This window comes from Diplotaxodon limnothrissa, linkage group LG9 (genome assembly GCF_057381915.1).
Source record: "Diplotaxodon limnothrissa isolate DT_005_m linkage group LG9, D_limnothrissa_male_GT1.1, whole genome shotgun sequence".
NCBI classification, from domain to species: domain Eukaryota; kingdom Metazoa; phylum Chordata; class Actinopteri; order Cichliformes; family Cichlidae; genus Diplotaxodon; species Diplotaxodon limnothrissa.
This window is the reverse complement of record NC_140604.1, coordinates 9,143,385-9,158,843: the sequence shown is the minus strand read 5'-3', so window position 1 is coordinate 9,158,843 and position 15,459 is coordinate 9,143,385. Positions and strand designations below refer to the sequence as shown.

The window sequence follows — 15,459 nt, the reverse complement described above, 5'->3', positions numbered from 1 at the left end:
CACCAGACACATTTTCCTTCATGTAATGTAGCCAAAAATCTTTTAACTGATGAGGACCCAAACATGAAGCACCTTAATGGAAATATGAAACACAGTGTGGCAGTTGCAGATCTAAAACATGCACACAATTAAATTGCCCAAGGTCTTCCTGAAATCCTTTTTTTCTTGTGGCAGGGCTTGGAGCTTGTTCCATGTAGAAAAAGATTCTTTCAAAGACAAAGACGAGTGTTTCAGCAGGCGGGTTCATGCTGCTGATGGCCCATGATTAATCCCATGTCTGAGGAGAACCTGGTCTATTCTTACCGCCATTAAAGCAGCAGCGATGAGTAGCCTGTGCCTTGGGTTAAATTAGATCCCCCCCCCCCAACCTTGGAATAGAGGAAAAAAAACCTTCAGCGTGATTAAGGTCATATTCATGTCTAACAAAGCAGGGGGCTGCTCTGTGTGGGTGCTATTTTTAATGTAGCACAAACCCGGAAGGTCTCCATTTGCCTGATTCAAAATATGACAAGTGTCGACACTTTACTGCAACCATCCAAGTTTTAAAGCACCAATCTCAATTTGCCCGGGAACACTCAGTCAGCCAGGTCACAGAACAGCAGTGACTCAACAAAGCAGGGAGTCGGACGTAAAAAGGTCGACGTTAGAAGAGTTGATGAAAGTTTTCAGAATGGCGTGTCTTGGAAGTGAATCCTAATGCCAGCAGATAATGAATTTAACAAGCGACCAGACAGAAGAGACAGGTTGGAAGAAAGTGTGTTATTTATAATATAGTCACTGCAGTACACACACAAACACATGCGCCTCCAAACACACAGACACGCAGACACTATGCACCGCCACTCTGAACCAGAACAATTAATCCTTCTGTTCTGGCTTCACAGATAGCCTCTGTTTGAAAAACCACCATTCTGCCCCAGATAGTCAAGCAGTAAGATTGGTCACAGCCAATATGTTTGAAACATTGTAATTGCATCTCTGCTTCAGACTGTTTAATTTCTCTTTCTATATCTGAGTTCTGTTAATATATCGTCACATGTGTTTAAGCAATTAAATTTTCGAAAAGTCATTTCAGTTCCATTATTTTTATTCAGCCACTCTTGCCGAGTGTTCTCTGTCTTTAAGCGCGCAGACTGATGCCCGAGTGGCAAACCTCAGTCTCGTGCGCTAATTTCTTTTCCCGCGATCACTGTTTGCTCTCTTTCTTTGACTGAGCGATTTCAACTTTCTGTCAGTCTGATTCAAACCCTGTCCCGTTGTCTCATTACGACCCGCCATCGCCACGTTTGTCTGACGCACAATCAAGCGTGCGCTTTTTAAATTAGTTGTTCACCATAGAAAAGTTAATGATATCACAATTATAGACTAGATAGGAGAAACCTGCAATTACAGTTTTCTATTTGCATGGAGGTTATTTCCCTGACGAAAATGAGGAAAGCCGAGCGTTGTTCAGCACGAATGTAGAAATTTGGAGTAGACTTAGTTGAGAAGTGTGCCTCATACATAGAACAAATGGAAATAGAAATAAATGGAGTATGAAAAGTCCCATATGTAGCTATCACACAGCTAACATACAGACCTACCATAGTTGGTTTGTGTGTGATATTGAATGTCATGTTAAGTTCCTCAGTTTATCAGTGGGGCGATCGTGGCTCAAGAGTTGGGCGTTCGCCTTGTAATCGGAAGGTTGCCGGTTCGAGCCCCGGCTTGGACAGTCTCGGTCGTTGTGTCCTTGGGCAAGACACTTCACCCGTTGCCTACTGGTGGTGGTCAGAGGGCCCGGTGGCGCCAGTGTCCGGCAGCCTCGCCTCTGTCAGTGCGCCCCAGGGTGGCAGTGGCTACAATGTAGCTGCCATCACCAGTGTGTGACTGGGTGGATGACTGGATATGTAAAGCGCTTTAGGGTCCTTAGGGACTAGTAAAGCGCTATATAAATACAGGCCATTTACCATCAGCTGCCCTCCTCTTGAAAGAAACTGATTAATATGGGAGCAGGCAAAAAAGACCTCTGTTTGTTATTAAACGCAGTCAGAATTCCTTTACATAAAAAGGTTTATTAGAAAAGTCCAATCTTAACTAATGTGTGGAGACTTCATGTAATGCCAGTGAATCAATCAGGCCCCATCTTATCTTAAAGACCTCATAGTACCATATCACCGCAGTAGAGCTCTTATCCCTCAGACTGCTGGTTTACTTGGGGTTGCTATGATATTAAAAGTAGAATGGGAGGCAGAGCCTTCAGCTTTCAGGCTCCTCTTCTGTGGAACCAGCTCCCATATTGGATTCAGGAGACAGACATCCTCTCTGCTTGTAAGATTAGACTTAAAACTTTTATTTTTAATAAAGCTTAGAGTTAGGGCTGGATCAGGAATCCTCCCTTAGTTACGCTGCAAAAGATCTAAGGTGCTGGGGACTTCCCATGATGCAATGAATGCTTCTTCTTCACTTAAGTCTTGACAGTACACTCTGTGTTTATAGGCCACTCTGCATTTAATCATTAGTTATTGTTAACCTCTGGCTCTCTTCCATAGTGTGTCTTCTGTCCTTTCTCCCTGACTGAGCCTGGTTCTGCCAGAGGCTTCTTCCTGTTAAAAGGGGTTTTTTCCTTCCCACTGTCCCCAAGGTGGTTGCTCATAGGTTCTTGTCTGATGGTTGGGGTTTTCTATGTATATGTTGTTTTTTTACTTTACAAAATAAAGTGCCTTGAGGTGACTGTTGTTGTAGTTTAGTGCTATATAATGTCCAACATGCACAAACTCAAATATTGTGTTTAAGAAAGTTAACTTAGAGGTAAATGTCTGTTTCTGTGTGTTCCAACAGCCTTTGCACATCATGATATTTCTAAGATATTTATCACACAGGTGTCTAAAAGCTGACAGGCTGATGATAAGCATGCATGCGGTTTGGTTTAGTTTCACTGATTTGTAATTCATCACATGACATATTATGCCTCTCTGTGCATTTGTGATGTTATTTATGACTGAGATCTCCTGCAGACATGGGCTTTTTTTTTTTTTTTTTTGACAGACTGGCAGTCGCGTTGTTTTGTTTTTTTCCACCAATCCTTCGTGACAGGTTTATGACAATTTGCTGGTAAAGCGCTGCATTAAACAAAAACATTCTTCTACAAGATACTTCACCACAAAATCATTTGTGCCTTTGTTTTCTATGTTTGTCGGGTAAGACTTTGCTCATTCTTTGCATCTGCAGGCTGAGTTGAAAATCAGAATGTGCTATTTTTACATTGTGGAGCTCGATCACAGAATTCAGGAGACATAATAAAAATATTTCTAGCTGTCTTTAGTGCCTTTCTGTCAACACTGCATAGATATAAATATAAAGGTTTATGTAAAGCATTCCCTATATTTTGACCTCTTCATACACTTTACAGTCTTGCACCTCTGGTTGCGTATATACCGTGTGGGACAATTGCTGCAGTGTCTGGCCGAGTGCATTTAGGTTCCTGAGAAATGCTTTTCTGGTTTCCCGTGTTCCCCGTTTCTTGAGCCATTAACATTTCACCTCGTATACAGCAACATTCTGTTTTTTGCTGTTCCTCGACAAATGAACCATGAGTAATCCCAACATTTACTACACTGACATCCTGACATGCATGACAGCTAATCAACATCAGCGCTTAAATGGAAGAAATGTGGCAGGCTTTATAGCAGAATGATGCGTAATGATGAAAGGGCAATGCGAGTAGTGTGGGGAGGGGTGGGAGGGTGGGTGGGGGTTTTCCACCAGACGTGATTAATACAAAACTGGCAACCACCATATTAAACGTGCTATATTAAACAGAGCAGGCATGTGGGTTTTTTTTCCAGATATTCTATTATGTTTAGAAATGTAATAAAATGGAAATGGCATGGGTGAAATGGGAACGTTGTTGTAGAAACGGAGCTGAGGCGTGACTAAAACACTAAAATTTGGCTTCGTCAGTCCAAACAACATTCTCCCGGGTGCACTGTGACTTGTCAACATTCATTTAGACAAACTTCTCTTGGGTTTTTTCTTTATGTTTCTTTTTTACATCATGAGTGCTCATCATGAGTTGTCCTCTGTTGGCATACTTGCATATTATGCAACCATTGCATACTAATCTTGGATGTCAGATTGTGTTTGTGCTCTATTGATCAGCACTTCTGTTCAAATAGGGCCCAGGTTTAGCCTTGCAGCTACACCTACAGAGGTCGCTTAGATTCTTTGACCTCTAACATGCTAATAATGTTGGTAGTTTAAGGGCACGTTATTAGGCTGCTTGTATTCTTGTAAGAGATCTTTATTATTTGCACGAATTTGGATCTTTTCACAACTTCTTTTATTCAGTTGTATCCAAAGAAGGGAAGCACGCATGGCAAATACACAAAAGAGGCAGTATATTCAGCCATTGTCTGTTTTACGCACATTGGTTTGAATCCAATTAATGCAATTTTCTCATGAAAGGGTTCTGCTGAGCAACAGCAAGAATGACCTCACCTCTTCATAAATTGGTTTGTTTGCTATGACTCTTGTCTTTATTTGGAGAATGTGGCCAGAGACAGTAATGGGCTAGCTAAAAACACTGTTTTATTATTGATAAGAGATAGAAGACGGCACAGAAGTGAGATGAATGTGGCGCAGACTTTACTTCATGCTTTCACCTTAACATTGTTGCGTCATAAGGACTCATAGCCATAGTAACTCAATTAAATCTGTGAAGAGACTACATATAACAGCTGATTCTGTAAGTGAAAGAGCACCAAAACAATGTCCTCAGCATGCCAATAGGCCTGTTTGTAATCCATTCCAATAGTATTGCTGTTAGTCACTAAGAGACGGTTTATGCAAAGAGACAAGGGGGAAGGAAGTGGCTGGTCCTAACAAAAGACGCTCAGTCGGATGAGAGAAGGGCTGATCGATAGAGCCTTGAGAGAGCTATCAATCAGAGCCCCAGCCTAGTAAATTATGGTTTTATTAGTATTGAGCTGACCACTGCTGGGAGAGACCTTAAGACAATGAGATTCTGGCCCCGCAAAAGAGGCAGGAAAGGGAGGGAAATTTGTGTTGACCAACCCTCTGGCCACTCGTATGGACTGATTGAATTCAAGTTAGATAGTGACATGTAGGAACTAGAGCTCACCTGTTGTCATAGCAAATGGGAGTGATTCATGGGAAGGGATAAAGTGAGGGCACAGAGCAGTGCACTCTGGGAGATGGAGTTTGCAATGACACAGTGACTAAATTGAGAAAAGCGGATCACAGAGCAGCAGAAATGCAATTCCAGCGCTGCCGGGCCCTCATTCCCGGCCTGCTCTCTACGGACTAACTCATTTAGGAGCGGCAGGGGAAACTCAATAGGACCAATTGAGAGAATAATATATTGAATCTAGCGGTTGAGTGGGCTGCTTGGGCATGGCTGAGGACTGTGGAGGTGAAGTGTGTGCTTAGTTTCTGAAAACTCAAGTATTGTTGAGCAACATATGTAACTGTATGCAAATACAAATACACAGATGTACGCCTTTCACTTCACAGCATAGTGCTCGGGTATGAGTTATGTATGAGATTCTTGAACTGCTATTGAACTTGACAAATGTGCAGACCGGTTGTGACCCGCAATTATAAATCCTGTTGAATAAAAGAAAAGTCAATGGAAGCCTATTTGCTTGGTATGAGTAATCATGTGGTTTTCAGCGTAGAGCTACAAAAAAGTTATTAATGTGCGTGAGGAGAATGTTAAGTGTAAATACAGTATGTAAAAGCTTTGATCATTTTAAAAAACAACGAATGTTTTGTCATTTCTGTTGGAGTGCTAGTGAGCTAGATATCTTTAGTTTCATCTAACCCTACCTTTTTCTTGTGACAGATGAGTTGACAGCACCTGCCTAATATTCCCCTTTTGCTGTCGAAACAGCCCTGGCCCATCGAGGCATGGACTGGTTTCTTCACCAAGATGTTAGCAGCAGATGATTTAAGTTGTGGGGTGGGCCCTCCGTAGACTAGTTTGTCATGGAGAATTGGCGAATTTATAGGCCAGGTCAACACCTTAAACTCGTTGTCAAATGCTTTTTGTTTTGTGACAACGTACAATATCCTGCTGAAAGAGGCCACAGCCGTTAGGGAATATTGTTTGCATGAAAAGGTGTACACAGTCTGCATAGGTAAGTGGTACGTGTCAAAGTAACATCCAAATAAATAGTAGGACCTAAGGTTTCCCAGAAGAATATTGCCCAAAACATCACAGAACATCACATTGCCTCCACTGGCTTTCCAAGTAAGCATCACACACACCTGAGTTTGCACGTGATATAAAAGAAAGCACGATTGCTCTATTGTTCCATGATCCAGATCTTGTGACCTTTGTTGGCACTTTCAGCGGTCGACAGGGCCCAGCATGGGCACCCATACGGAACAAATTGCAATGCATTGTGTATTCTGACACCTTTCAATCAGAAAAATTGTGTTCAGGCTAATTGTTAAATTTAAGTCTCTGAACACTTGTTGCCTGTACTTTAAGTAGTATAAACACAATGCTAAAAACCTCCATGTACCAACCTGCAATTTATATTTTCATCACCAGAAACACTGACAGCTTATTATGACACAATTTTATTTATTTTATTGCTAATTTGCTGGTTCACTGAAGGACCATTCTGACACGTCCTAACACGGTAAACATTAATGTAAACAATCCAGTTAATTAACGCTGTTTTATTTATTGTTTCCTAACCATTCCAGTGAGCCATCACAGCACCAGGGCCTTGGCCTCTGCCGATCTAATTAATGTTAATAATTACACCTGTGTTTACCCTCCAATGACTGCATGACAAAACAGCTAATGTGAAAAGGGCCTATTTGTTTTTCAAATACAAAACTACTTTGTTTTACTATGAAACTTTTGCTGTAACTGCTTTCATACAGCATTAAAAGTGGACAGCACTCGCAGGCACTGCACAACTTCCATACATGCTTGAAATATATGTAACAGAAAACCACGACATGTATTCTCCTGTATTCTTGCTGCATCCAGTGTGAGAGGAAAGAGCTTTAAAGTCTCACAGTATTTGAGTGCAGCCTGTAGATAGATGGTTCGCTAGGCAACAAGACAAGACCTTTATTATGTTGCAGTTGGAGACAGAGCAGTGGCTTAACAGTTAAACCTGAGCACATACCTCACTGCTGTGCTGGTTTTCTATCTGTGTCATACTTTGGTGAAATTGAAGTTTTGCTAAGAAGTCCTAAAAGACTTGCGAGTCCACTTTGGGAGGCACAGGCATTAGGTTAAGGCTCTAGGTGGATGTGAGAAGCTAATGAAAGTGGGGTATATCTAGCCAGCAGAGAGGTGAGTTGTGCCGGGGGCAGGATGCAGCAGCTTAAGAATTGTAATTACAGCATTATGGTGGAGGTTGACTGGATTAGGGCCCCGGCAACAGGCTGAGACCAGGATAGAAGGCCAGGAAATGGCCATGGACTAGACATTATTAGCCTTGGTTGACAGCTTAAGACCATGCCTGTCAACACACTGCTTCTTCTCCCTTACTGAGTACTCAAGGTCAGGGAGATGCTGATGTGCAGGCAAAAAAAACAACATTTGTGCACAAGTCTGCACTTCCCACAGATGTATTTAGAACACACAGACACACACACACACGCAGATATGCAAGTGCACTGCACATTAAAGCATTGCCTTGAACACACAAACGCACATGCATGTTTAGCGAGTCCAGCGGGAGGGGAGCAGCTCCCGATCTCAGTGTAAGTCGCAGAGCTCTGCCCTCTCCCTCTGTCAACACGATAATCCACTCTGAAAATGACTAGATTAAAACACATTAAAAACGTGATAATATGATGAGACCCGGTGGTAAGAAAGGGCTAAACATCACTGAAAGACTTAAAGGAGCAAGCACACCTTTAGAAAAAACAAACCCCCCCAAAAATTAAAATAAAGAAATCTGCGTCTTCGCCAAGTTGCCCAATTGATGTTAGAATAAATCGGCTTGCTGTTATATCACAAAGCAGTTTTCTTTCTCCATTTCATTATCAGAATGTTTCCAGAATTGCCCATCACAACAGGATATCTTGACAACTGAATATTAGTTGGTGGCAAACTGTGCATGAACGTGTCACAGCTTTTCGTAGAAACCTGCACCGCTAAATATTCACAAGTGTGTTAGCAGAGGCAGCCGGGGCTAAAGCATTAGCATGCACAGAAGCGGATTTAATTAATACTGAATACACAAAGATTAAATTGCTGCAATTTTGACTTTGTGTTATGTTTATTCCAATGTCTGTTTGCCATAGAAGCCAGTAAATACATTTCACATAAACCTGTCCGACTCTTAGAGATAGAGGGGACTTGGTATTCCTTCTGAGATCTATTCCACTCAGTGCCTTCTGTACATAGTTTTCATATCACTTTGGTCCTTAGCTGCTCTCTCTGTTCCAATCTTTCCACATATTTCCACCTACCTCTTACCCAAAACCTTCCATCTTAATTCTGTCAAGCTCATGACAAGTCTCTGGCTGATCTGAGACAGATTAAAAAGTGCAGAGTGCAGGCTGAATAAAGGAGAGAAAAGCGAGTTAAATAAATCTTCATTTCAACAATTTGAACCTTATTGAGTCTGAATCATCTAGGGACGTGCTTTTTATTAAAAGGCTGGCAGTGGCCGCGGCTCTGATTGTAATTGCGTTGACCCAGCCCCCCCACCCCTGTTTCACGCGCACTCGTGCACGCTTCACTCCGACATCTTCTCTTATCAACACGCTGTCCCGATAAAGTCTTGTGCTTTCAACCTCATTAAACCTCTCATTTATATTAAACAGCCGATAAGTCCTTCTACCCCGGTATGCATCTCCCAGGACGCACAGCTCCCGCAAGGATGTGATTTTTACTGCACCCACAATTCACCAGGGCCGCAGCTCCCACACCCAATAATTCTCCCTTTTTTTTTTTTTTTGTAAAACCTGTCATTTGTTCACAAAAGCCTCAGCAGCACATCCTCTTCTTTTCTCTCCCCCTCGTCTCCATCCTGCTCCTCTGTCTCCCTGCTGCTCTTGTTGTTACATTTTTACTCCCCTTTTTCTTGGCCGGGAGCCAGCAGAGTGTTGTGAGATATCAATATTAGCTGGGGCCTCTTGGTTTAAAGCGTGCTTTAGAGTATAGAGTTGAGCCACGCTGGACTGTCTAGCTGCAAGGGAGCTATCTGTAATAGGTCCTGTACAGAGAGTTCTTTTCCAGTGGATTCCCCTGGCTGCCCACAAGCTGCTATAAAGAACTGTGAGAAATTAGGTTAATACCCAGGTTTTATTTTCTTCTATCTGCTTTTTATTTTTCCCTATCTACTCCCAAACTCTTGGTTTGGTTGTTTCTATCCAAAATACCACGTTTGACAGGCTGTTGGCTCTTGAATACTCAAGAATATCTGTGTACACTGGTCCCAGACGAGCCACTAACCATGTTCAGCTGTCAAGACTGACATACACTGACTGTGAGTGGGCTCAATAACCACCAGTGCAGCACATTGACCATGTGGCAAATGTCACTGGTCCATTTACTAGGGCTCATTGTTAGAGAGAGCTATCTATTGGCCTATGGGAAATCCATTGAGCTTTATCCAGCTCTGACTACTGCACGACCCGTTTCACACTGCTGAAGCAGAAAATACCGAGATGTAACCTGAGATTGATACTGAAGCACCGGTTCTATGTTTTTGGTGTATTGGTGGCACAGCACTGGGATCCATTCTACTGACCCATTTTTATGTGAACACCATGTGTGTATCACCTTGTAATCCTATATTCACAAACTGAAATAGAATAATACTGGTGGAGTATTATCTCACATGCATTGCAAGGCACTATGCCCACTTTGGCTGCTGATACTGTAGCAATAATTATATTGGATTTGGTCGTAAACAGCAGCACTGCACTGGCTTCAGACACAATTTAAACATTGCAACAATGGAAATCTTTTTCAGTTTACTTTACATTCTTCTATAGTTAAAAAAAATGACCTATAGCTTTATTAAAATGTATTGTTTAAAAGTACAAGTTGTTCCTTCTGTTTTTATGTAATGAAATATCTTTCTATGATAAATGTGAGTGGTGATCTTAGCATCAATATCAAATAAAAATTTTTAGTGCTTATCAGAGTTTGCTAATGACAAAATACCTGCAGAAGTATTACATAGCTACATAGCACTTTGTGTTTCGTGCTAATCCTAGTTAGCTAGTTAGCGAACACTGATATGCTAAAACCAATGTTGGGGTCATTGCTCAAAAGTAATATTTTACACATTATCTGTTGCTTTTCTTAAAAGTTATTCAGTAGAGTATTTATTTACTTGATGGAAAAAGTACTTTGTTAAATCACTTGTTGCATTACTTTAGCGTTACTCTGTAAAACGACTTGAAACATGTTGTCATGTAACATAAACCATATGCTATAGTTCCACGTGCAAACACAAAATTCCGGATTCTGGGCTAGCTTAGCGTTAGCATGCTGTCTGTGCAGATGATCGCAAAGTGCTGAAGTTGTGTTAACTGATTGTAGCATAAGTGCGCAGGAAGAAAAAAATTTTTTTTCTTTCTATTTGTGGTGTACAGATAACCGAAGAACCTTTGTAACTCAAGTAATGACATAATTGTAATGATGAATTTAATTACTCAGTTTAGTACAGTAACATGTTACATTACAGTTAAGAGTTACTTTGAATGTGTTACACCCAAAACTGGTTAAAACTAAGATGGTGATTGGTAGCTCCTTGTTTATCACATCTTAGCATTGCAGCATTTGATTGTTCACGCTTGTTAGCATGTTGCCCTGTATTTGATGAGAAAAAGCAACAACAACAAAAAAAAAAAATACTAATTTGACTCAGTTTCTTTTTTCAGTTTACGAATACTGTAAATACAATACATGATCCAAAAAAGTCACAGATTTGGAATGTATTTGAAACCTAAATCTGCACGTTACTAGTTTAGATTAGGCAGTGTGATTGTTTGTCTGTCTGATGAGTTGTAAGCAAGTCTTTTCTCCCCGGTCCATGTAGGAAGTCCCTGGCAGCCCTTCATTTTTGGAGCACCCTCTTAACTCTATTCTGGAGAGCCATGAACGACGGATCTCCAACTCTCTCTATGAAACCACAGAGGGCCCAGACAGCGTCTCCACTCCACGAGCTAATACGATCGGACGCATTGGTGAGTGTAACATGTCAACACGTTTATTTCATTTTCCCTTTCTTCACCTTTATGTCTCTTTCACCTTCTGCTAGATAGAAATTACTCCACAAATTGGATTTATTTTTTGGCCAAGCTCTCCTGATTTACCCTGATGGGAACTCAGGTTGAGTTGTTAACCTCATGTACACTGAATGTATTTTCTGACATGCCCAGATCAATTTTAACATTAGCCAAAGCACCTCTGAAATGCATCGCCTTCACACCCTCACCCCCCACATCACATTCCAAGGTGTGCTGTTTCACTCTTTAAACCTCCCAGGGATTAATGTCAGACTCAATCCTCCCCACCTTCACTTCGCTCCTGACTGGTTTCACTTGGGTCAATTTCCATTCTGCCCAGATGACATCACCAGGCTGAGATCTCGGCTCTTCAGATGTATTAGAATTGGCAATTCAATCCTCGAGTAATCACTGCTGTCATCTCAGTATCAGCAGACCTTTCTCATATGCGTGCGTGCAGAAGCTGAAGGTGACTGCATCAGTGTGGGGAGGGCGTTATTCTGGGAAATGATGAAGTTTAGGCAAATGTATCTACAGCATTTTTCATCCTTCATTCCTTTTTACACCTCTTTTTCACTCTCACCTTCCTTAACTCGCTTTTCCCTCACATTATCTTCTTTATCCATATTATGCTTCTTGCCCTTTTGTCTCCTCCTTGCCCAATCAACTGTCTCCTCATGATCTCTTTGTCTTTAGTCTTTCTCCTTTGTCACCTATCACCCCGTCATCCTTCTGTACACTCTGCAAAGTGAATTTGTAATCTATCACTGATCTACTCTTTCTTCCTTTCTGCCCTTCTCTCAGTCATTCTCCTGTTTCTTTTCTATAACCTCCCCACCATCCCCACCCCAAGAGTGGTGCCACACTGCCACTGATCATAGAAGATCAGAGACTGTGTCAGAAGCATCTGATGGTTAATTAAGCTTTCAGATCAATAGGGCTTGCCCCTGACACTCTCGCTCCCTCTGTCTCCTCTTCTTTCTTTTTTTCCACTCTTTCATCATGCTTTTCTCCTCCAGCCCCAATCAGATGTTTTCAAATTGGTTGGGTTTTTCTCTTACTTTGACTTATTTATTCCACTGGCTTTTCCAGTGCAGGTTTTTCAGAACACTGCTCTGATCATGAGAAGCAAAACTGTGGGGGCACTGATGGAAATGGGTTTTTTTTTGGGCGATTGAAACCTCAAGGGTGTGTAGCTCTCATCTCATTCTGAAGAGTGGGAGTCAAATGAGCCAAGTGGAAAAGTTTTCGAGGTGGGGGCGGAGTAGGTGCTAAAGCAGTAAGTTATCACAGCTAAAGCTCAGCTGAGTCTCAGATCTTTGACTCGGCTTGTCTCGCTGCAAGAATATGCCATTTCCTTTTCTTCTGTGTCTTCGGGCTGCCTCTGAGTCACGTCCTCGTTAACCCATGTCTACTTTCTCTGACATGTCTTCATCTTTTAAACTGACAAAATTCTGTTATTTAAGTCTACTGCGCAGTAACATTTATTCCTATTTATTTTTGCAACACAACACAGCTGCTGTGAAAAGACATGTAGCTCCGAAGAAGTGCTACAATAAATATGGTACTCCATCATAGAGTTCAATTCAAATCAATTTAATTTTATTTATACAGCGCCAAATCACAACAACAGTCGCCTCAAGGCGCTTTATATTGTAAGGTAGAGCCTACAATAATACATTCAGAAAAAAACCCAACAATCATATGACCCCCTATGAGCAAGCACTTTGGTAACAGTGGGAAGGAAAAACTCCCTTTTAACAGGAAGAAACCTCTGGTAGAACCAGACTCAGGGAGGGGCGGGGCCATCTGCTACGACTGGATGGGGTGAGATAAGGAAAACAGGATAAAGACATGCTGTGGAAGAGAGCCAGAGATAATAACAAGTGTGATTGAACGCAGAGAGGTCTATTAACACATAGTGAGTGAGAAAGGTGACTGGAAAGGAAAAACTCAATGCATCATGGGAATCCCCCAGCAGTCTACACCTATTGCAGCATAACTAAGGGAGGATTCAGGGTCATCTGGTCCAGCCCTAACTATATGCTTTAGCAAAAAGGAAAGTTTTAAGCCTAATCTTAAAAGTAGAGATAGTGTCTGTCTCCCAAATCCAAACTGGAAGCTGGTTCCACAGAAGAGGGGCCTGAAAACTGAAGGCTCTGCCTCCCATTCTACTTTTAAATACTCTAGGAACAACAAGTAGGCCTGCAGAGCGAGAGCGAAGTGCTCTAATAGGGTGATATGGTACTACAAGGTCATTAAGATAAGATGGGGCCTGATTATTTAAGACCTTGTATGTGAGGAGCAGGATTTTGAATTCAATTCTGAATTTAACAGGAAGCCAATGAAGAGAAACTAATACAGGAGAAATCTGCTCTCTCTTTCTAGTCCCTGTCAGGACTCTTGCTGCAGCATTTTGGATTAACTGAAGGCTTTTCAGCGAGTTTTTTGGACATCCTGATAATAATGAATCACAGTCACACATTGTCCTTGAACGACACCCCATATTGTATGTTGCACCATATTGGATACTTAAAACCTACAGCATACACCATATGGACAAAAGTATTAGGCCACGCCTCTTTGAATTCAGCTGTTTTCTGTTCCATTGCTACAGCTTTATAAAATCAGATATTCCCCAATCACCCTGTAACTGCCACAAATTTGCAGACCTGGTAATGTTAGAGAGCGGGGTCACTGAGTGCTCAAGTTCATAGTGCATAAAAGTTGCCAGTTACAAACCTCCTCTGGCCTTATCATCAGCACAAAAGTGTGCTAGGAGCTTCGAGGTATGTGTTTCCATGGTAGAGCAGCTTCTGTAGGTGTAATGTGCTTTTGTCCATATAATGCATCTTCTTAGATTATTTATTTTATTAATATTAATAATAATAAAAAAATACAATACAAGTGGAAAATATCTGTCCAGCCAAAATCCTTTCATACGCAAGCTGAAAATGTTTGTTTTTTTTCTGAGCATTTCTTCTTGGACAAGTCTCCTGTCTTTACACTTGGGAAATCCCAATTCCCTCTTGATTTTGAAACTTGTTGTTATGTTGAAGACATGTTGATAGATGATGCATTTATCTTCTTCTTTTTTTTCATTTGCCCCGACAGCCCCATGAATATTATTTTAGAGTTGTGAGTGGGCGTCGTAATTGGAAACTGTTCCTGATTGCTCACTCTGTCGCTGAGGAACTGAGTGCAGTGGTTCATGTTTAAACGTCTGTCAGTCTGTGACCACTTTTGTCAAAACACTAACGTCAGAACTGTGAACTATAGTGTTGAGTGCTCATGTAAGCATGTAGAAATGACTGCTCTGTACTGATGACTTAGAAGATCAACTTGTTAACAGTCATCACAGCTGATGGTTCCCAGTGCAAAACCGTGTCTAGTTTTCTCCCTTGTACATGCTGATTTCGTGGGGGGTTAACGCCTGAAGTGTAGTGAGGTAGTCAGATCCTGGATGGCAAAAAACAGGATAAGACTGACGTCACACTCTAATCACAATCCATAATAATGGGTGAGCATCTGTAAGAATACAAAAAGCCAGGGTAGAGATTTCATGTCATTTTAATTCTGTAAAAAGAAGTGATGCTTCACTGTCCTCTCTGATTTGTCCATAAATAAGTGCCGATGGCTTACTGTTATCCACGGCCCTTCATGACCTTGGACATGATTTAATGTCAGCAGTGTCGTTATTTACTTTGGAGGCAAATAGCATAAATATTCCTGACATAATCTTACACACGTAAATTCATCTGCCATGCAGACAACAGCTACCTACTTTAATTTAAATGAAGGCAACGCATAGTGTTGTGAAAACACGTGTGAAGCTGTCACAGTGAAGTGCATTCATCGGTGTTGATGGTAAATGTCTGCGGGTTAGACAGAGAATAGCTGTTTTTGCTCCATCTTCTTCTGCTTGTTATTTCATATGGGGCTCAGACATATTGCCTGGTGCGTGAGATGTGACAGTTGTGGTTAGGGGACAGATAACGAGATTGGCTCAGCAAGGTCAGCAAGCATACAGCCGCCAGGGCTTGACTGACAACTTGATTTTGAGTGCATCTAACCTGCTAAATTTCTGAATCATGAAGGCCAGAGGTGTGGAGTTTGGGATATGGTGCAGCGCACTTAGTGCATTACCTACAAACTAAAAAGAACTACACGCTCGCGCAGAACCTCTGCAGCTGCTTCTACCCACTGATGTGAGCTGTGCATTCCCCTTTGGAGCAA

At 41.6% G+C, this 15,459-nt stretch overlaps 1 protein-coding gene across 1 annotated transcript in view; it reads left to right on the top strand.

The window, feature by feature from the left end:
• Nucleotides 1-15,459, top strand: part of LOC146625084 (partitioning defective 3 homolog) — a 359,232-nt gene that overhangs the window by 199,400 nt on the left and 144,373 nt on the right. Inside the window, exon 15 of the mRNA XM_085362620.1 lies at nt 11,034-11,181. Coding sequence (XP_085218746.1) covers nt 11,034-11,181 — 148 coding nt within the window. The remainder of the gene's footprint in view (nt 1-11,033; nt 11,182-15,459) is intronic.